This window comes from Dasypus novemcinctus, chromosome 28 (genome assembly GCF_030445035.2).
Source record: "Dasypus novemcinctus isolate mDasNov1 chromosome 28, mDasNov1.1.hap2, whole genome shotgun sequence".
Classification (NCBI taxonomy): domain Eukaryota; kingdom Metazoa; phylum Chordata; class Mammalia; order Cingulata; family Dasypodidae; genus Dasypus; species Dasypus novemcinctus.
The window spans coordinates 24392580-24415332 of record NC_080700.1 but is presented as its reverse complement, the minus strand read 5'-3'; the positions used below and the strand labels follow the sequence as shown (position 1 = coordinate 24415332).

Sequence of the window (22753 nt, the reverse complement as noted above, 5' to 3'; positions counted from 1 at the left end):
TTCTCATTTTTATTAATCATTTGAAACATTTTGTACAAAGTCCATAAAAACTCCTTTCAGGTTCAAGTTTACTTTCAGAATGAGTCCAACTGTTTTTTTATATTTCTCCATTATTTTACTACTTTCAGAGAACCACATCTTGCCTTCTCAATATTTTTACATTTTACTGATTGTATCACTGCTTTGCCATCATCATATATATCCTTTTTTACCTTAAGTGAATCTTTTGTATGAATGAAATATTTAAGTGATATTACTTCATCAGCGTAATTTTCAGTAACAAAGATAAATAACTCCAAATAAGAGAAATTGATGAGCTTGACTATTATATGAATCAACACTAAGCTTACAAAAATGTCACTTCAGACCCTCAAGAGGAGTCTGATGAAATGTGTAGTTCTGGCCATAGAGAGATTACCTAATGTTCTTTGAAGGTAACTAAGTTAATTTCTTAACTTTTGCTACATAAATATTATCAGCCTCATATTATTCCAAAAGTATTAATTCAGCTCTTAAAGTGACCCCTAACTTTACCACAGCCCATTCCATTTGCCATTTTGGGGGCCGGGAGGGTTAGGCACAAGAAGAAGCTGATGCTGATCACTTCACTCAGTTCCAGGAGACACCGCTCTCGCATTATCAGCACTTGGTGCTTTCCTTTAATATCAGAAACACCTCGACATTTCTGTAACCTTTCCCTAGAAAAGCAGGTTTCTCCCCAGTTCTTATATTACATTCCTGTAGTAGGCTGAATTATATACCCCAGAAAAAAACACTTTCTTAATCTTAATCCATCCCTACAGGTTTTACCCACCCATTGTAAATAGGGCCTTCTGAAGATGTTATTTTTAGTTAAGGTGTGGCCAAGTGAATCAGGATGGGCCATAATCCTAATACACAGGCTTTAAGAGAAATCAACCTGTCAAAGAAGCTGTAAGTCAACTGAACCCAGAAGAGGAAGAAGATGCTACCATGTGCCTTGTCATGTGGCAGAAAAGTCAGCGACCAGTCCCAGAACAACAGTCTTCCTGGAGAAGGCATCACCTTGCTGATGCCTGTTTTGGACTTCTTCTAGCCTTGAAACCATGAGCCAATAAATTCCAGTTTTTGAAGCCACTGCATTGTAGGTATCTGTTGCTTTGCTTTGTTTTGTTTTTCATTTTAAAAATAATTTATTGAAGTATATCATTCATACATGAACATATATAAATAATAATTGCATAGTACAAGTTGTGAACTTAGAAAATAACATGCATATAACATCATACATGGCCGACAGAAAACTAAGACATCTCCTTAGGTTAACAGATGGGAAACTAAGAGCAATATCTATTAATACCCTAATGAACTCAGCATATCCCAAACCATAAATGCCTATTAAATATTTGGTATATAGCAAACCCTCAATATGTCAACAACAAAGTAATGAAAGCTCCCTAAATTGACCCTCCCTAAATTGATCTGGTTGTACTTCAAAGACAACAATAGTTTCCCTACCTAAAACTTAAAAGACACACTTTATATTCTCAAAACATACAGTTAAAATTTAAAACTCCAACAGGCAGGGATGTAAGTGAACATTTCACAACCTCACCTAGTAAAAATATAAATTAACCTTATTTAAAATCAATAACCTGGGGCATTTTCAGGACTTGGAGTTGTCCTGAATGATATTGCAGGGAGATCCAGGATATTATATATCCTGCCATAACCCACTGAATGGACTGGAATAGGAGAGAGTGTAAACTACAATGTAAACTACATTCCATGTCCCAAAATGTATTCATGAAATGCAATGAATGTGCCACACTGATCAAAGAGGTTGTTGATATGGGAGGAGTAGGGGGTGGTGGGGAGTGGAATATATCAGAACCTCTTGTATTTTTTTAATGTAACATTTTGTGTGATCTATGTAATCTTTAAAAGCAAAAAAGATTAAAAAAAATCAATAACCTTTCCCTAATTAGCTTTTTATATAAACTATCAACTATGCAGCTCTTATTTTTAAAACAGTGCATTTTTACCTATATTTAAGGTCATTCCCACATACAAATCAAAGGTTAACCCAAATATTGAAAAAGGTAACTTTGCAAATCATTAAATTTTCATTTCTCATTCAGAAAAAAACTGAAAATAGTTCACATGAAGATTAATTCCTTCCACACAGTAAGAAAACCACAAGTCAAAAGAACAGAGGCCAAAGGAAAAATAACTGCACTGACTGTCCCCCTCATCTCATAACCTGTCCAAAACAAAGGTCAGCTCAAGATCTGATTAGTGTGCAGAGACAATCTTAAAAAACAGAATAAAACCATTAAAAAACCCTCTAGTAACTTAAGCGGTATGACTAAGAAAATTTTAACTGCAAACCCAGGAAAATAAAATTGAAAGAGTGCTTGTAGTCCCTCATTAACACAGATTATTATGAGAAAGATCATAGACAGTACTGTAGATAACATAAGCCTATAGAATTAATTACAGTTGTCATCAGGCTGGGGCCCTACAATCTGAAGGAGGACGGGGGTAATTTTCAAAAGGCATTCTTCCATCTTAGAGACTTTTGACAGTATGTGCCATCATGATGGCCTGGACCCAAGAGATACCTTTCAAAACTATTATCATTCAAAGTTAAAACTTATTTTTACAGCATTAGAAAATTAGAGTTATCTTCATATAAAATCCCTGAAAATAAGGTCTCATTACATCACATCAGCAAAGTTCAGCAATCTGTTCGTGTACAATCACCACATCAGCAAAGTTCCACAATCTAATCTGTTCATATACAATCAGGACAAGTAACATTCCTAACAGCTAGACCTTGCCAAGATTTGGAACTGCTTATCTACAGTTCTGGCAGATCCTATAAAAGTTTCTCACAACCAAAAACTGATCACTAGGCAAATTTAATGGCACAACTATTACCGACTCATTTGAAACATAATCTTTTTCACTTATACCAGTTAATTCCATTTCATATACCACTTTAAAAAGGTCTCCGCAAAGACAAAAAACAAATTGGAAAAAAGACAGACACACGCACACAAAAACAAAACTAAACAAAAGATCTCCACAGATTCAAACAAGCCCTTAATAACTTAACCGGCCAAATTACCACTTTGATGGCCTTAACGTAAATTTAATCTTCACTGATATGTCATTTTATGAAAGCATAATAAACTTCGTCTTAAACGACTTAATGTAAATTTTATCTTTCTTACAAGACTCTGGGCTCTTTCAAGGAAACAACCTACCATTTATTAAATGCTATACCAGCCACTATACTTTTTATTATCTTTATTCCTCCAAACAATTCTATGAGGTGGGCTTTATAATTTTACAGACAAAGGAAACAGATTCTAAAACCTTAACATTTTTCTCAAAGCCAATATATAGTCAGCAAACATTTATTCCAGTCCAATTCACACTGAGGACGGAGGGAGGACATGATTAATTCAGTTTCTTCATAACCTCGGCACTACCGGGCTGGGTAATTCCTTGCTGTAGGGGACTGTCCTGTGCACTGCGGGATGTTTAGCAGCCTGCAATGTATCTGCTGGATGTCACTAATACTGTCCTCCTCCTAGTTTTGAAAACCAAAAATACTTCCAGACCTGGCCAAATATACCTGGGGGTAATTATGTTCACCGTGGTTGGGACAAGAGCAAGGCCTTGCATGTTTTACACATGTGCGTTGGCTCTGGCACTGGGAAGAGCAGGCCCCAAGCAGCCACGGCCCCTTCCACCTGGGTTACAGAAGAAACATACACTGGAGAGGACCTGAGCCCCACCAACGGCTGACAGCTGAGGTGAGCCAGGGCTTGGTCTCCAAGAGCAGAACCTCGGTCAGCACGCAGACTCATGGACTTAGAAACAAACGCTTACTGTTTCAAGCTGCTGGGTTTCAGAGGGCTTTATTATGGGGCATTACCGTGGCAACAGTTGACAAATACAGCGAGTAAAAGGGGGAAAGCCAGAATTCAAAACCCACTATCGCAACTATATCGAATAGTTTTCTCAACTGAATTTATAGCCCCACTCCCAGGATATTCTTGGTACACAGCAAAGATGCAATGGAAGGTTGCTTAATACATATGAATTTTGTAAAAATTTTCAATAGGCTGTTCATATTACCTTCCCACTTTTATACCATTCAGCCAATGGTTCAAAAACATTGTGAAGGGTATTATACAATACTACCTTCATTTCTCAAACATCAAATTCTACCAGTCTGAGAGCTCTACACTGTACCAGTCTGCTCACATCAGTTTCAGAGAAATACAGTCAAATCCAAATCTCTACCTCCAATTTAACACTGACTTCCACAAATAAGTCGCTATGTGCAAATACAAAAAAACAGATTAAAAAAATGTTTAGTAATACTTTAAAGAATCTGCTCAAGTATTTATTGTACATTTTTCATTTACCAAACACTATTCTAGATCCTGGAAACATGGCACTGAACAAAAAAGACAATAATCCTTCCCCTCACGGTGCTTACATTTTAGTAATAACACTTAAGCAGCATGAAGTCATTTTTTCAAGCATTAACTGATTTCTTCCTCATAACACTATAAGAAAGGCAATTACAGAGATGAGGAAACTAAGGACCAAAAATGATAAGGAATTTGCCCAAAGTTAAAAAACAAGCAACACAGACAGCCGAGTTAGTACTTTTGACCTATATGCATACTGACCAAAAAGAAGCTTACATACAAACAAGGCAAAATTACTTGTTTTATAAAATACTAATTTAAAAAAAAAAAGTGTGATGAAGTTGCTTCCTCCACCACTGCCCACAGTCTATGTGCCACAGAGCAACCAAAAATGAATCTAATAAAAACCTATGATTATGCCACTCCTCTGCTCAAAACAGGTGAACAGTTTCCCATTTCACTGAATAGCATCCAAAATTCTACTGACTCTACATGATATGGTCCTTCTGCTAATTCTCTAATCTCACATTTTACCACACTTCCCTTTATTCTTCCCTTATTCTTAAAATAGTCCCAAGCGTGCTCATGCCTCAGGGTCACTGAACTGCTTGTTCATTCTGCCTGGGATATTCTTCCTCCAATTAGTTTTCATGCCTTACTGCCTTATCACTTCATTCATGTCGCTGCATTCTCATCACTTACAAGAAATCCCTTTCCTAGTCACCCTTGAAAATGAAAACCTACACACATACACGGTCGTCACTGATCCCCTTACCCCACTTTATTTTTACTGCCACCTAAAAGTATATATTCATTTTTTGTGTGATTTTGCCACAGGAATGCCTATTGCATGAAAGCAGAGACATGGTTCAGTTCATCACTCTATCCACCTCCTGGCAAAATGACCATGTACATGATCACCTATTATTTATTTTGACTACCAAAACGAAAAGTATCTAGAGCAGAGTCTCAAACTTTAACATTCCTATAGGGCTTAACAAAAGGCAGACTGCTGACCCTCATCCTCCGTTTCTAATTCACTAAGTGTGGGGTGGAGCTTCAGAGTTCACATTTTCAACAAGTTCCCAGGAAGAGATACTGCTCCTCCAGGAATCACTTTCCCGGAACCACTGATCTAGATAGAAAATGTTTGTGAGCCAAAGCAGCTCACCACGGCAGTGAGTCACAACTGGTGCAAAAGGATGAGGTACCCTCTAAAGTGAAGACGTACCCTCTAGATCCAGGTTGTAAAATGCATCCCTTTTGATTTAGAAGATTATGTGGAATGCATGTCTTTTAAATAATGCAGTATATCTATATTCCTTCCCCTGAACAGATTTTTTCAATTTTTTCTTTTACAAAGAGATGGGGGCCAGACAGATCAAAGTTATATTCTTCTAACAAAGTCTTAAAGTGTTGACTATTCTAAATTAACGGCTATTGCTGGACCTTCAGGGTTTAAACAAGCAGATGAGAAGGCTGGTATTCCTTAGGGAATAGCAAAACACCAAACAGTAGTAGAACTCAACTGGGATAGTTACGCAAATCACAATACTTTCTTTCCTATCTATGGGAATCATCCAGTTCCCAGGGTGGGCCAACCTCCTCTCCTGGTCATAGCTGACTGGCCCAAAACACATTCTCTCTCCTAAGAATCTGAAATTTAAAGATAAAGTCCGCAGCCAATGATGCCTAGTTATCAATGTTCTCAATAAAGAAGCAAACATCTACAAACTCACAACGTTGAGGATCTCAGAGACATCCTTGCTTTTGTCTTATAAAGGTTTTGTTCTCTTTTTTTTATTTTTGTATTAACAAATAACATTGCAGCCAACTCCCATTTTGTCTGTCTTATTCAGAACTGTTTATATACTATCAAAAATACAAAGAGATAAAGTATATGCTTTAAAGAAAAATGTATTAGAAATACACAACCTGTGAAATACTAAAGCTTTTTCCAATAATCCAAGAAAAGTAACATATTAAGTGCAACTGCAGAGAAATAAGAGACTTATGTGAAATAAAAACCATTAGATAAAATGGTTAGGGGAGGCTTCTGTGACATTTAAGCTAAAATCTTAATGACAAGAAGAAGTCAGCCAGCAGAGGTCAGGGTACAGCTAATATAAAGATCCTAAGGTTGGGAATAGACTTGACATGTTCTATGACTCAAAAGAAGGCCAATGTAACTATAGAGTAGTAAGGAAGAGGGAAAATCATTTAAAAAGAGGTCAGAGAGACAGAACTGGACCTACCACACAAGGGTTTGTAACAAAAGACAGAGGCTGGATTAATATAGATATTAGCTGGTATATGGCAAAAAGATGCTATAAGAAGAGCTGAACAACAGGCTCAGACCAGAAAAGAAAAGGAAAAAAAAGAAAAGAAAAGAAAAAAAAACCAGCTTGCAAACAATGGCTATGATAAAGATTTCAGAGCAGGAAGGAACTTTTAGCTGTCATATAGTCCATCCCTTCTTTTTTACACAAAGCATAACATGGCCCAGGTTTTGGCTTATGTGAGATCAGATTAAAGACAGAGCAGGGAGTTATAGTTGGTGCTCTTTGACGTTTAGGCCAAAGCTTTTTCAGGAAGTCTTGGACCCAATTTGCAATGCTAAACATGCATATTTTCAGAAGTGAGATAGCAATTTTCAAATGAAAACATTTTTAGAAGATTTTTTAAAAAATTATCTATGCCAAATTATTTACATCTCCGGTCCCTCACATATTTTTTTTTTTTAAAAAAGGTCGACAATGCTTAAACATTTACCACCAGATATATCTCTTCTCAAAGTATGCAAAGCAGAAAAAAATTGAATAAAACAACAAAATATACTTACATCTGGGTATTCTTTTACAGGCACATAAAGTTTCTCTTGTAACTGAACAATAGGTCCCACAGCATCAGGCAATTCTGCACTCCTTTTCTCTGTACTGCCATTTAATGTGTCATTGTACATGTCTTTCCGTACTCTGCTAATTTCTGTTAAAAGTAAAAATTTTAAATGTGTTAGACAAAAAAAATATTCTTTCTATCCAGGAAAAAAAAAGAGGGCAAGGGAAGTAACCTATTCTTCCATTCTCTGGATTAAGTCCATATTTAAAATGATTATAGCCTTGATTAATTTCTAAGTCAAATTCATACCAACAAATAACACACCTTATTATAACTAACTTCAGAGCCCAAACTCTTAACCACTATGGTAGAGACCTGCCATTTTACCAAATTTTTCCATGCCTACATGAGGTCAATCACTCAAAATGATAGCTTGAGTCAAATAAGCATTGTATAAGAATGCCTAACAGACAAAACTAATACCAAAGGCTCTTTCATATATTCTTCAGGTCTCATCTATCTGAATGAAATTTCAAGTGGACCATTGTTGGATATTTCAGGTGCCTTTGGAATATCCGAACAAATGTCCAACAGAGAGATACACAGATTGCAAGTTTAACAGAAATCTGAATTGCTACACAATGTAATGCTCAAAGCTATGGGAACAGAAGAGATGTCTTATAAGGAAAAGGAAGGACTGAATGAACTCTAGGAATAGCAACATTTAAGGGGTAGGGAAAAGAAGATCCAAGTCAAGAAGAAATGGCAGTAAGTAGAAGAACTAGGGAAGCGGTATCACAGAAGCTAAGAAATGACAGCATCAAGAGTAGGATAATCAGCAGTGTCAAATACCACAAAAACATGGCAAAGTAAAGATCAAAGGTACCCTTGGATTTGACCACCAATTCACCGTTGATCAGAAGTTTCAAAGTAAGATGGTAATAGAGATCAAACTATATTGGGTTAATGAATGAAATGTAATAAAGAAGAGTAGTGATATCTAAAATCAATGCTTTTTTTTAAAACAGTAGTATAGTTCCTGGGTATAAATATACTTCTTGGGGGAAAAAAAAAAGGTAAAACAGTTCCATTTTTAACAACACAAGGAAATGGATTCTTTCAATATTTATTTTTTAAGCTTCAGTCACATATAAGCGCCTGCCCACTCCAGCATACCAAGAAGCGTTGTTTTTGTTATTAAAAGTTATCTGGATGCCTATACAATCATCTCTCCATCCTGTATATTACATATTCCTTGGGGAAAAGGTTCATGTGTCCATTAGTATTTGAAAATAAAATGCCTTTTATTTTTAAAATGTATTTTGTGTACCCTAAAAATATGAAATTTTAATCCATTATTAAGGAACTCTCAAATATGAATCCATACTTTAAATTTCCACACTAGTTAATTAATTCTGTTAAATAAAATCCTACACAGCAAAAAGGCAATATCAAAGGTGTTCTTTGGTGTCATAAAGTCTTAATCAGTGAAAAATAACTGCACTATAATACATTTTCTGCTTCGGTGATGGCAATATTCATTTTATTACAAATTGTATCTCTTAACTAACTTGCTTGGCAACGTCTGCCAAATGCTTATCTCTGAATAGCAAACGAAATCATCAAAAATCAAGAGGTACTGGTATTTTCTATTTGACTACATTAAAAGGGCAAGATTTCTCTTTCTGCTGTAGGCCCCAGTGGCGGCTGTCAAAATGGGCAAGTCTATGAAACCCGGGAAAGTGGTGCTGGAGCTGGAGCTGGCCAGACACTACTCCAGGTGCAGAGCTGTCGTCATGAAGAACACTGAAGATGGCCCCTCAGACCAACCCTCCAGCCATGCTCTGGAATAGACCGCTACCCTGGAAAGTGACCGCTGACGTGGCCAAGAAGAAAATCGCCAAGCGGTCCAAGAGAAGTCTTTCATGAAAGTTTGTAACTACAATCACCTCATGCCCACAAGGTACTCTGTGAATATCCCCTTGGACAAAACCACTGTCAACAAGAATGTCATCAGAGACCCTGCTCTTCCAAGGCCTGGAATGAGGCCAAGGTCAAGTTCGAGAACATGTACAAGACCGGCAAAAACAAGTGCTTTTTCCAGAAGCTGTGATTTTAGATATCTTTTGTTTCAATCACTAAAAATGCACCAAAAAAATTTATAGGTATTTTTAAAGTTTTTAATTTAATATTTTATTTAAATTTTCAAAATTTTTTTCATCTAAAAAAATGAAAAATTTTTTTCATTCTTACCGTTAATTTTTACATTTCTAGTTTTATAATGAAATCTTTCTTACGCAGTCCAATATCAAATTAGTGTTTATCTTGTTAGCATGATAGCAACTCTCAAATCAGCCTTTCAACTATCAGTAAATTAAACATAAGTCATTATTTATATAATTTACATAACTACAGCAAATAATTAACCAAAGATCATTAGAAAGATGATATTAAATTAAAATTATATAGATCCTTTAGTTCATGTCTCTATATAAAAGCACTTTCATATTAATTTATATTTAAATTTCCTCTTCAGAAACTGTCCAACTCTTGTTTTGAAGTCAGCATTACACTAATATTAAAATTTGACAGAGGAGAGAATGTAGCTCAAGTGATTGAGTGCCTGCTTCCCAATGGGAGGTTCCTGGGTTCAGTCCCTGGTGCTTTCTAAAAACAAAAACAAACAACAAACAAAAAAACCAACTCAGGGGAGCCAATGTGTCTCAGTGTTTGAGCACAAGCTTCCCGCATATGAGGTCCTGGGTTCAATCTCTGGTCCCCATACCTCAAAAACAAAACAAAACAAAACAAAAAACAAGCATAAAAGAAAGATACTGATAAAATTTGCTTATAAACACAAACGCAAACATCCTAAATAAATAGAATCCAAAAGCACATTAACAGAAAAATACACTAGGACAAAGTGGAATTTATACCCATGAATGAAAGAGTAGTTCAATATTAGAAAAGCAATCCTTTAACCATGGTAATACAGTAGATCAAGGTGGAAAAGTCACGATTTTCCAAGTAAACAAGTTTATCAAACTGAGAAATAACAAAAGAATCAATTATAAATAAGAAAATAGATAAACCCACTAGGTTAAAAAATATATAAATATACTGTAGCAGTTTGATATTATTGATGAATTCCAAAAAGAAATACTGGATTATGTTTGTAAACTGAGCTTTTCCTCTGGACATATGAGATTATACTGGATTGATTTCCTGATTACTTAATCAAGTAAACCTCTTATGTCAGTTGAGTGCTGAGTCCCCACCCTTTGGTGAGTGGGGATCCACAGATAAAAGGCATTGCAAAGGACAGAGTTAAGGGTTTTTACTCTTCAAGTTCTGATGTTGGAGTTTGATGCTGAAGCTGGAGTCCTGGGTTGAGACACAGAAACATTTGCCTGATAGTCTACAGCTGTCCTTGTGGAGAAACTAGGAGCAAAACCCAGAGGAATTCAGGAAGACTGAACCCTCACAGATGTCAGCAGCCATCTTGCACGTGAAAATAGACTTTGGTGAGGGAAGTAATTTATGCTTTTTCGCCTGTTATCTGTAAGTTCCTACTCCAAATAAATACTCTCTATAAAAACCAACCAATTTCTGGTATTTTGCATCAGCACCCCTTTGGCTGACTAATACATATACCAAAACCAATATATACAAACATCCAATTATAAGACATAATGGAAGACAAATTAAACACTTAAGTTGTATTTCTAGAAGCATCTGTGTGATTCAATGATTAATATACTTATCCCACTCAGACTAAAAGTTGAATGCGATTTTCTTACCCACTGTAGCCCAGCTCCTAAATAGAGCCTGAAATCGTGGGTCCTCAATAAACACTTGGTAGGCTAGGTAGTTGGGGGGGGGGGGTGAATGAAGGAAGTAATGAGTTAATGAGTTAGGTTAGAGGGCATTAAAGTTAAAACAAGTTATAGAGGGAGATGTGGCTCAAGCGGTTGACCTTCCCACAAGGGAGGTCTTGGGTTTGGTCCCCAGTGCCTTCTAAAAACAAAAACAAACATGTGAAAAGACCAACTAAGGGGAGCCAATGTGGCCTAGGGTTGAGCACCAGCTTCCTGTGTATATGGTCCCAGATTCAATACCCGACCCCCCATTAACTAAAAAAATAAAAAAAAAAAAAATTTATGGTGTAAAAATAAAGTATGGATTAGAGTTGGTGGCAGCATAAAAGCAAAAGTTATCAACTGTGTTTCAGGTATTAGGTTAAGAAAGTCAAGGAAGAAGGCAACTTGGAATTTTTTTCCCTAATGGTGAGGAGTTTGTGAAGCACAGGAACAAAACATAATTAAAATAAGAAGAAATTCTACCATGAATCTTTCACAGCCTCTAAGATATACCACTCAATTTAATAACAGAAAACAAATTATAGAAAAGAAATACTAATGGGAATGAAAAGATGACTGACACAGCTCTAGTACTCAAAGAATTTACATTCTGATTTCATTGTTGGGTCTAATCTGCTGAGGACAGCACCTCTCTAGCCAGGATATCATTAGACTTCCTGGTGTGTTATTTACAACATTCAAGTCAAAATAAGTTCTGATTTCAGTCTTAGCAGTTACTGTGTGACTTTAGACAAGTCTCTTACTTAAATTCTCTGTGCCTGTGCCTCACATAATTATAGGAAATTTATCGAATACTCAACTGAATTCATGGTTATCAATCTTAGGATGCAAACACCCATTTATCATTTCCTCCCATAACTCACTGTGCTAAAAAGTTTTGTCTCCAGCACGTTATTGGTGGTAGGGTGATGTATGGGAGCCCTGTATGTTACGTGTGTTTCTTTTTTAAATTCACAATTTTTACTATATACTTATTGTTTTTTTGTTTTTGTTTTTGTGTTTTTTTTTAAAGATTTATTTTTATTTATTTAATTTCCCCCCCTCCCCTGGTTGTCTGTTCTTGGTGTCTATTTGCTGCGTCTTGTTTCTTTGTCCGCTTCTGTTGTCGTCAGCGGCACGGGAAGTGTGAGCGGCACCATTCCTGGGCAGGCTGCTCTTTCTTTTCACGCTGGGCGGCTTTCCTCACAGGCGCACTCCTTTGCGCGTGGGGCTCCCCCACGCGGGGGACACCCTTGCGTGGCAAGGCACTCCTTGCGTGCATCAGCGCTGCACGTGGGCCAGCTCCACACGGGTCAAGGAGGCCCGGGGTTTGAACCGCGGACCTCCCATATGGTAGACGGACGCCCTAACCACTGGGCCAAAGTCCGTTTCCCGACTTATTGTTTATGTATATTCATAAACTCATGATATACTTAAATAAAATTTAATTAAAAAAAAAAAGTTTTGTCTCTCAAAACTTTTCATTCTGTAAGTCCTGGCAATAAAAGGTTTTGTTAATGCTACTCTATCAAGTTGATATAATTACTGTCAAAACATTATAAATACATGCAATGGGTATAGGTAATCTCTATTTCCTAATAGGTAATTTCACATTCATAAAAAAGAGAAAGGGGGGGGTGGGGGGGTGGGGTTGAATGGGACCTCACATATATATTTTTAATGTAATATTATTACAAAGTCAATAAAAAAATAAATAAATAAAAAATAATAATAATAAAAAAAATAAAAATAAAAAAATAAAAAAGAGAAAGGAGCAATATTTCATGTGTTGTAATATCCTTTTATATACACTCACACACACACAACATATATCCAAATATGGTAATATATTTGAACATATGAATATATTTATACATAACATGAACTTGTTACATGCAAGATATGGATATTGTGTACATATTGTATATTTTCAAGCTATATATATTCTTTTGTTGTATCATACACTACCACAATAAAAATACAATTTGAAAATAAAACAATGTCTAATTAATTTATACAGCCCTATCACCAGCAATGTACAATTTCTATTATATTTTTGGAATCTACTACAATGCTCAAATATCCTATCCCCACACTACCTTCATCAACCACCAGTGGTTGAGAATACAAAATATTTGGAGCCATTTATTTAATCACCTAACACTAGGACAAGCAAAAAATTGGTCATGTATCTTCTTTCTAAATACCCACAATACCAAGGCAATTTATTTTACATATCTCTGGAGCTTTTAAATGTTAAAAATTTATTTTACTGAAACAAAATCTCTTTCCTGGCCCCTATTCAGCATTCCAAAGCTCATAAAATAGGCCAAAACCTTCTTTTATATGATAGCCCTACAAATATTTGAACAGTTCTATAGTATCTAAGTATCCTCCTCTCTATGCAACATGACATGGTTTTTATTCCCTACTGCTCTTTTCCTCACACTCCAATTTATTTATGTCCTTTTTAAAGTGTCCAAATCAGCACTGTACACCCTATTCCACGATGATTGAGTATGCAAGATTGAGGTTGTCTTTTAGTACTGTACAGTTCGCTTCGATCAATGTGGCTTAAGACTAACTTTATATCCTGGCAAGCATATCACATGGTTAACATGTACTCTAAGAATGCTTTCATAAACGCTGGTGAGCCAAGTCTCCACCAGTTCATATTTCCACAACTGTTTGTTCAGACACCGGAAAATGATTTAAAATTTTTTCCTAGTGTGTCCTACTGGACATGTCCCTTCAAACTGGTAATATACCAGTTAGGATTCTTTCGGATAACTACTCTCCATGTCAAGAATCCAACTAAGCACAAATTTCACAAAGCACACATTTCTCTAGCCTGGAAACCAAAATATAGGCACACCTTACCAATTACCTCACACAATCTTAAACTACACTAGGACCAGAGCATCCCTCTGCATCCAACAGTTCAAAGAGGAAACAATCTGTGTTGGAATCTCCACAGCTTGTGCCATCACATTTGGAATAAAGAAATTTTTTAAGCTTTTGGGAGTATTCACCTTTCCCACATTTAGGCTCCTCCCATTTCCCATGATTTGTTGAACTGATATTCAGTGATCACACTTCTCAAAAAATTTCTAGTATTCTGAAAACTAATTTTTTTTTAAAGATTTATTTATTTAATTCCCCCCCCCTCCCCTGGTTGTCTGTTCTTAGTGTCTGTTTGCTGCGTCTTGTTTCTTTGTCCGCTTCTGTTGTCGTCAGCGGCACGGGAAGTGTGGGCAGCGCCATTCCTGGGCAGGCTGCTTCTTTCTTTTCACGCTGGGCGGCTTTCCTCACCGGCGCACTCCTTGCGCGTGGGGCTCCCCCACGCGGGGGACACCCTTGCGTGGCACGGCACTCCTTGCGCGCATCAGCACTGCGCATGGCCAGCTCCACACGGGTCAAGGAGGCCTAGGGTTTGAACCGCGGACCTCCCATATGGTAGATGGACGCCCTAACCACTGGGCCAAAGTCCGTTTCCCAAAACGAATTTTTGTTTAGGCCTGAAAATTCATTTTGGTTATATTTCTTACTGTCTCCTCACATTTCTGTTTTAATTATCTTGAATTTTGTTTCTTTTCTATACTAGAGCTCAATTATCAGTCAGTAAATTTTGCTCCCTAAGAGAAAAGGGAAAATAGTTATACTGGGCAGTTACACTTTAGGTGTACTTCTAATATTACATCGTCTATTCTACTTTTTTCTCTTCCCTTTAATTTCTCACTATGGATTTAACTAAACTGTTTGGTTTTAATTCATTATGTTTCATAAACCACTGCTCATTTTTTTCCTTTGGTTTTTCTATTACCATCACTCTTTTCTGAATATTTGAATTAGTGTATGGTTATTCCACCCTCTGCTACCTTAAACATTTCTATGTCCTATTAAAATCTGAATTATCAGACTAACAGATCCACTACTCCATGGAAGACTAAAACATCAGAATTAAGGACACTGAGAAGAAATAGCATAGAACAAAAGTTAAGAAATTAGGGAATCAAGGAGAAGAGAAGAGGAAGAGAAGGGGAGAAAAGGTGTGCTAGCTGCATAGCTGGCTAGTTACAGCTATTCATCAACTCAATAACACAATGTTGAAAGACTAAGTAAAGGATATTTTATTTTCTGATTTAGAATTTTTTTCAACAACTTCAAACCAAGAAAATAAAAGCTAGGAGATGAAATATGAAAAATATTTACTACCTCAATAGTAAACAAAACTATCAATACACAAATAACAAAACAAAATGCATCAAAGATTTTCAGGATTTTTAACAATCCAAATTAAAACAAGCCTTTTTTAAATACTGAAAAAAATTTCATATAGAGCTTATTATTATACTCAATACTCTGGTAGCCAATTCCAATTGCTTGACCTGCTGTGCTGATATTATAGACATATTTCCATTAATTTATTCAATAAAATAGCCAACTAAATGTCAAAAAAAACCACGTTTTGATATACATAGTATAAATCTTGTAAGCAAGGTTAAAATAACAGATTTTATAGTTTCAAATGAGTTTTAATCCATTTAAATGGGATCTATTATTTCTTCACTTACTCGCAATCCACTTCTTGCTGGACATTGAGTTAGTACATTAACACAAAAAACAAAGTAAGAATTTAGTTATTTTAGGTCTTTATAAACAAATTGATAGTGTTTATTTACATAGTACTCATTTTATCTTTAAACAATACTTTAAATAAAGAACCACTGCCAGTACAAAAGGAGGTGGCTGTGATGTGTCCTTGGATACTGAAGGTGTCTTCTATAAAAAGAGACCTCAAATTCAGGACTTACTATATACATATAAACTTTTAAAGATATTTTGAGCAGAGCAAATCTCATGGAATAATATAACTTCCCAATGCTCATTTTAAGAAACCATATCCACCAAGTACAGAGATAAATGAAAAGGCAGGCTAACAGAGAGTAGACACTATTTAATAGAACATGTATTGCCTACCCTAACAACTGAATAAATTAAATCTGATTTAATTTGTAGGTAACCAGCAAAAAAAAAAAAAAATCAAGGTATCAGTCTCTAGATGGGACCTTATTTTTAGGGAAATTATGTTTTGTACTTCAGAACTATAAGTACAAAAAGAAAAACTACAAAATTAGACTGCACATTATAACCCTCTTAAAATGCCAAAATTAACTGTGCAAAACTGTTGATAAGTTTTACATATAAAAATACGAAACAGCAAAGACCTTATAAAAATGTTAATCGTATTTCCATGATTATTCTAAGCAGTTTTGTATTACAGAAAGAAATTAACAATAAACTGCATCTTCCTGGGAAGCCTCTTTCACAGGTTATAGAAAAGAATGTCTATTATATGATCCAATTTATATTAAGCAAACATTTTTCAGTAGACACATTGAAGTCAGAGAAAATAACTCTTGACAGTAGTAATCTCTGGAAGATGGATTTAAAGAGACAATCTAACTTTCATATTACTACGGATATTTTTACAATAATCACTTAACAGAAAATAAAGTTATTCTTATTAGGAGGGGAGAAAAATATTTTAAAATACTGCATATAACACTGGATTCCCTATATAAAAACAATATTATAATAAGGATTAAGTCATTGACTCCTAACGTAAAAGTAAACCACAGAGGGAAGCGGACTCGACCCAGTGAATGGGGCGTCCGTCTACCACATGGGGGGTCCGCGGTTCAAACCCCAGGCCTCCTTGACCCATGTGGAGCTGGCCCATGCACAGTGTTGATGCGTGCGGGGAGTGCCGTGCCACACAGGGGTGTCCATGTGTAGGGAAGCCCCACGTGCAGGGGGTGCGCCCCGTGGAGATAGCTGCCCAGCGTGAAGGAGGGTGCAGTTTGCCCACGAGTGACCCCACGCACGTGGAGAGGTGGCGCGGCAAGATGATGCAACAACAACAAAAGAAACACAGATTCCCATGCCACTGACCACAACAGAAGCAGACAAAAAGAAGAACTCACAGCAAAATGGACACAGAGAACAGACCACTGGGGCTGCGGGTGGGGAAGGGGAGAGAAATAAATAATATAAATCTTAAAAAAAAAAAAAAGTAAACCACAGAGACCTAAAAAAAATTTAATGTGAGTACCTATTTATGCCAGGCACCACGCTAAAATATTTTACATAAGTTATCATCTTATCTGCAACAGAACCTGAAAAAAGATATATTACAATACCCATTATATAAAAGAAATTAATGCTAAGAGATTAAAGAATTGGTCAATGGTCACAATGGTCACAAATGGTCCAATCAGCTTTATTTAAGATTTCATAAAGGACCTTCTGGAATAAGCAGCTCTTAAATAAAATTCATTTTGAGATGGCAGCTAAAGAACAGAAAATAACTGCAGTCCAATATACTTGCTTTTTAATAGTGAGCATAAATAAAATAGTTTTTGTTGATCTCCTCTTTCACTTCCATGCTAGCAAAGAGCAGGTCTACTCATGGAAAATACGAATATGGGTGATACTGCATATATAAGACTGTTTTTACAAAAAATAAATACAAATAAACTAGAGAGAAGAAAATAGAATAGCAGCTATGTATGGCAGGGAAGCACAGAGATTGAGAGGTGATGGGTTTTGCCTGGTTGGTTGACTGTTGTCTTTAGTATTGCTGTTATTGTTGCTGGAATAATAAAGATGCCCTAGTAACGACTGGAGTGATAAATGCGCAACTATCTGATTATACTGAATATCACAGCTTGTACAATTTGGTTTTATGCTTTATTAATATGTAGCAAAAAAAACTGATGTTTTTTAAAAAAGGAAAATGAGTAAGATGATATAAAATATTAAAAAAAAGTTAATGACAGGGAAGCCAACTTGGCCCAATGGATAGAGCGTCTGCCTACCACATGTGAGGTCCGAAGTTCAAACCCCGGGCCTCCCTGACCCATGTGGAGCAGGCCCATGTGCAGTGCTGATGCGCGCAAGGAGTGCCCTGCCACGCAGGGGTGTCGCCCGCGTAGCGGAGCCCCACGCGCAAAGAGTGCGCCCCGTAAAGAGAGCAGCCCAGCGGGAAAGAAAGTGCAGCCTGCCCAGGAATGGTGCTGCACACACAGAGAGCTGACACAACAAGATGACGCAACTAAAAGAAACACAGATTCCTGGTGCCACTGGTAAGGATAGAAGCGGTCACAGAAGAACACAGTGAATGGACACAGAGAGCAGACAGGGGGGTGGGGGGTGTGTGAGAGAAATAAATAAATTAAATCTTCAAAAAAAAAAATGCCCAAAAAAAGTGGAACATATCAGTAAAATGCAGTTTTTCCTTCTATGGAATACTATAAACCAACAAGAATTGAAGACACAACTATTATGCAAAACAATATGGATGAATCTCAAAAAGTTAAATACAAGCAGACATGAGAGTATATACTGTGTACTGTGCCACTTTCTGTTTCTCAAGAGTGCTGCATCTGAGTCTGCCATGATGAAGGCCCTGGTGGTCTCAGGGGGTCTCTTCCTCTTCCTTCCTTTGTTGGTTTGGAAATCTGGATCTGGGCTTGAACCTGCAGTGACTTCAATGTATACTGAGGATTGGATGGTAGCCAGAATGAAAAGAAGGCCATCTGTTACTGACACAGACGTTAGATTTGGTGACATATATCTGGGAAATAGCTGTTCTGCAACAAGTATGCTGTTGTTTATAAGTTTTCTTATCCTGTCACTAATTGTCGTATCAATAAACCTGTAGATCCAGGGAATGAAATGATCATACTCTCTGAGATCAATTATAGACCAACACTGGACATCACCTATGAATTTGAGGTGCTGTGCTTTATTAAGAAGCTTATATTACCATCTACAGTGCCTTTTGGAAAGAATGGGTATGATGTCAGTACTGGGAGTGGCAGCTATCCAAACAAAGCAGAAGAGCAAAACTCATCAGCTGCATCACCAAATAAAATGTGTGCCATTTTAGCAATGGATCAACATTCCAGTAATTACTGCATCAATAACGCCTGCTTCATTACTTTCTCTCTTCCCTTAGACAAGAGAGCAGGTGGTACAAGCTTATCTGGGAACCAGTTTCAGCAAAGGTGTTACTGTGTCTGTCCAAAGATGGGTTGCAATATCTCTTATGTTACTTTATAGAAGTTTGGATAGTGCATAATATAACAAAACTTTTAAAGAAGTAATTTTAAATGTAATTGCCATTGTCTTAACTTTATATATGAAGTCAGGTCCATAATAAAGCTCCTATATGAAAACAAACAAAACAAAACAGAAGTCTATAAGTGAACTCCACATCTAGACCCAAGTTCTTAGGAATGCTACAATCCTGAACGAATATACGGATACTGCCGGTAAAATAAGCCATAAGAAAGAAACAAAACAAAACAAAAAACAGAGAAGGAAAGCATTTTTACAAAGTGGCTAAAAACCAATTATTTAATTGGAATAGGCAGAGGTTTTCTCTTTGAAATTTCAATTTGTTGGAAGTTACTTTTAAAAATGGATAGTTTAACACATTAAAATATCAAGTGTTATTTAATAAAAATTTTCCTCCTGCTCCTTTAGTTTTTTAGACTACTCAGAAGAAATCAGTCATCTCTACATAATGTCCACTGTATGCATTAAATTTTAATTTAAATCTGAAGATAAACCAACTATAAAACACTTGTCAATGTGTATGTGAAGATTCAACAGTAAATTGGTAGATGTGTCATCAAAATCTAGGTAAAAAGCAGTACTTGAGAATCTAGCAGTTTTTATCAACTACTCTTTTTTCAACCCTTTTAGTATCTCTGGAAGAATACAAATAAACTTATAGGAATGGAAATGGGTACCCAGGGTATATGTAAGGGAAGAGAGACTTTTCATCATGTACAGTTCTGGAACTTTTGAATTTTTAATCAACTTAATGTATTAACTTTCGAAAATTTTTTAGAAGTTTTTACTTAAAATATGAATAATGATAATAATGGATTATAAACCCTTAAGACCATGTTGATATAAAAAATTGAATAAATACACACGGGAGAGTGTGTACATCAATGCTAAATTCCTCTAGTGGTACCTTAGATTCAATGAAAAGATACCTAAATATATGATTCATTTTTTTTGTTTTGTTTTGAGGTACCGGGAACGGGGACTGAAACTGGGACCTCCGACACTCAGCCACTGAGCTATACTGGCTCCCCTGACTTGGCTTTTTCATTAGCTTGTTCTGTTTTTTAGAAGTACCAGGGATTGAACTGGGAACAAGGACTGTACATGAGAAGAGGGTGCTCCAACATTTGAGCTACATGAGCTACATCTGTTCCTTATATGATTAGTCTTAAGCTTAAAAAAATTTTTTTTAATTAAAAAAATAACAGGGAAAAGTTTGCCCCTACAGGATTGTACTAAAGGGTTATGATTCATTTCTCTTGAGATTTTTCACAACACCTACATTTACAGTTCCCAACGTTCTGATCACCTTTCTATTCAGAACATATTTAGTAAAACTTTTAAGAATAAAGGCTTTCTCATAGCCAGAAAACATTTCCTTAAAGCAGTAGTTGTTAATAAACTGGGAAAATCAACAGTACAATATAACAGCTTTTCATTTATGCACTCAACAAATATATATTATACATCTATTATGTACCAGGCATGGGTCAAGGTAATGGGTATACAGTAATGTGTAAAGCAGACATGGTCCTAACTCTATCAGAAACTAAAGAGATCAAAAACAATAGATGAAGCTGAATACCCAGGTATGGCCTCATACAGAAGCATCTCTCAAAATATTTCGTAATGCAAAGTAACAATCTTTATTGAATTTTCATTCCTTGCTATTATCCTGTAATGTAATCTAAGGAACTTATTTCCCCACTCCATATACCCATTTCTTGTGCAAATATTTAAAAGTATTATGTTGAGTTTAACAGTTTCATGATCTATAATATATGGTTAGGATGCCTTCTAAGAATCAATTATCCAGGAACAATTAAATCCTCAGACTGGAACAATTAAATCCTCAGACCTCAGAAGTCAGATGCAGAAAGAACTCCTACTCCTCTGGACTTCACATTATCACTTGAGACTGGGCTTCCATGTGACAACACCTCCAGGCAAAAAAAGGAAATCAGACATTACACAAGGAGGCATCTTTACAGAAGTTTAAATTGAATTCAGTTTTGTAAACAAGGTTATCCAGAGTTATATTTTCCGTCTCAATCTTCCCTGTTTACCAAACCTCTAACTGTACAGAGTACAGAGGCTTATTTAAATGCTACAGCATAATGTTAACAGGAATGAAACACAGGTGAGTGATGGTGGTTGTGATGGTGAGGAGGGATCTCTCACACTCCAGAATTTAGAGTAATGAGGTCTAATTTCACTCCAAGGAGAAAGTCTCCCTTCAATGTCTGCCTTGGAGGACAGAGCTTTATCACCGTCAGGTGGACTTCCTAGCAGATAAGGCCATTTTCATATCCATTTTATTTTTAGAAAACTGAGATTTGGGGATTAAGTACTTTCACTCAAGATCACATAACTTGTAAGTTAAAAAGTCAGGATCCGAATCTTGGTCTGACTCCAAAAGCTGTATAGTCTTTTACTTCTACCACACTGCTTCTCCAGTATTACTGCTAGCAAGGAGTCTTGAGAGGAGGAACATACTGATGACAGATGATAAGAGCCAGAAAAAAAAGAGGGAAAAATAGAGACATATACTTAATAATGAAGGAAAGAAAGAATGGTATATCTAAAGTAAACCGGAATGAAAGACAACAGATTCTCACTGAAGCTCTGCCAAGGACTAGGCATGTTTCCTTCAAGAAGTCCTTTTGCCTTCTCACAATCTATGTTTACTTATCTACAAAGACAGGTAAAGCTACTTTCAGAACTAAACTTAAGAGTTTGATAGAATAAATTCTTTCAAGAAGCTACCCTTACTGACTGAATTCTTCCTGTCTTCCAGTAGCTGATACCAGGCCCTGCATAGGTGGTGGGGATACACCAGTAAGCAAAACAGTCCCCACCATCACAATCCTTAAAGGGAAATGGCTTCTGTGCCATTAGAAGTTAGAGGTGATTGACAGATACGGATGAGTAGTCTGGAATATAAATACCTGGATTTGAACACCATATAAAATAATATTTAAAGCAATTCAGCCATGGGAAGCAGTTGTGGCTCAACTGATGTGGCATCCACCTACCATATGGAGGTTCCAGGGTTCGGTTCCCAGGGCCGCCTGACCAGTGTGGAGCTGGCCCACACACAGTGCTGCCCCACCCACAAGGAGAGCCCTGTGCAAAAAAAGCTCAGCCCACCTAGGTGTGGCACTGCACACACAGAGCTGACGCAGCAAGATGATGCAACAACAAAAAAGCGACAGTTTCCCAGTGCTGCATGAGAAGGATGCAAGCGGACACAGAAGAACACACAGCGAATGGACACAGAGATCAGACAAAGGGGGGAAAAAGGAGAGAAATAAATAAAATAAATCTTTAAAAAAATAGAATAGAATAAAATTTAAAAAATAAGAGATTTAGCCATACCTCTCTTGAGGCTTTCATTTGATTGGTAAAATAGCAAAATCCAAACTATGGGAAAACTGCAATCTAAATCTCAAATGCTCACTTCATTATGAAGAAGAG

At 36.5% G+C, this 22753-nt stretch overlaps 1 protein-coding gene across 10 annotated transcripts in view; it reads right to left on the bottom strand.

The window, feature by feature from the left end:
- Positions 1-22753, bottom strand: part of QKI (QKI, KH domain containing RNA binding) — a 149914-nt gene that overhangs the window by 102399 nt on the left and 24762 nt on the right. For all 10 annotated transcript variants that reach the window (XR_011647710.1, XM_058289768.2, XM_058289776.2 and 7 more), the window contains exon 2: positions 7276-7418. Coding sequence is in view for 9 of the 10 variants with exons in the window: in XM_058289768.2 (XP_058145751.1) it covers positions 7276-7418 (143 nt within the window). In the remaining variant the exon portion in view is untranslated. The remainder of the gene's footprint in view (positions 1-7275; positions 7419-22753) is intronic.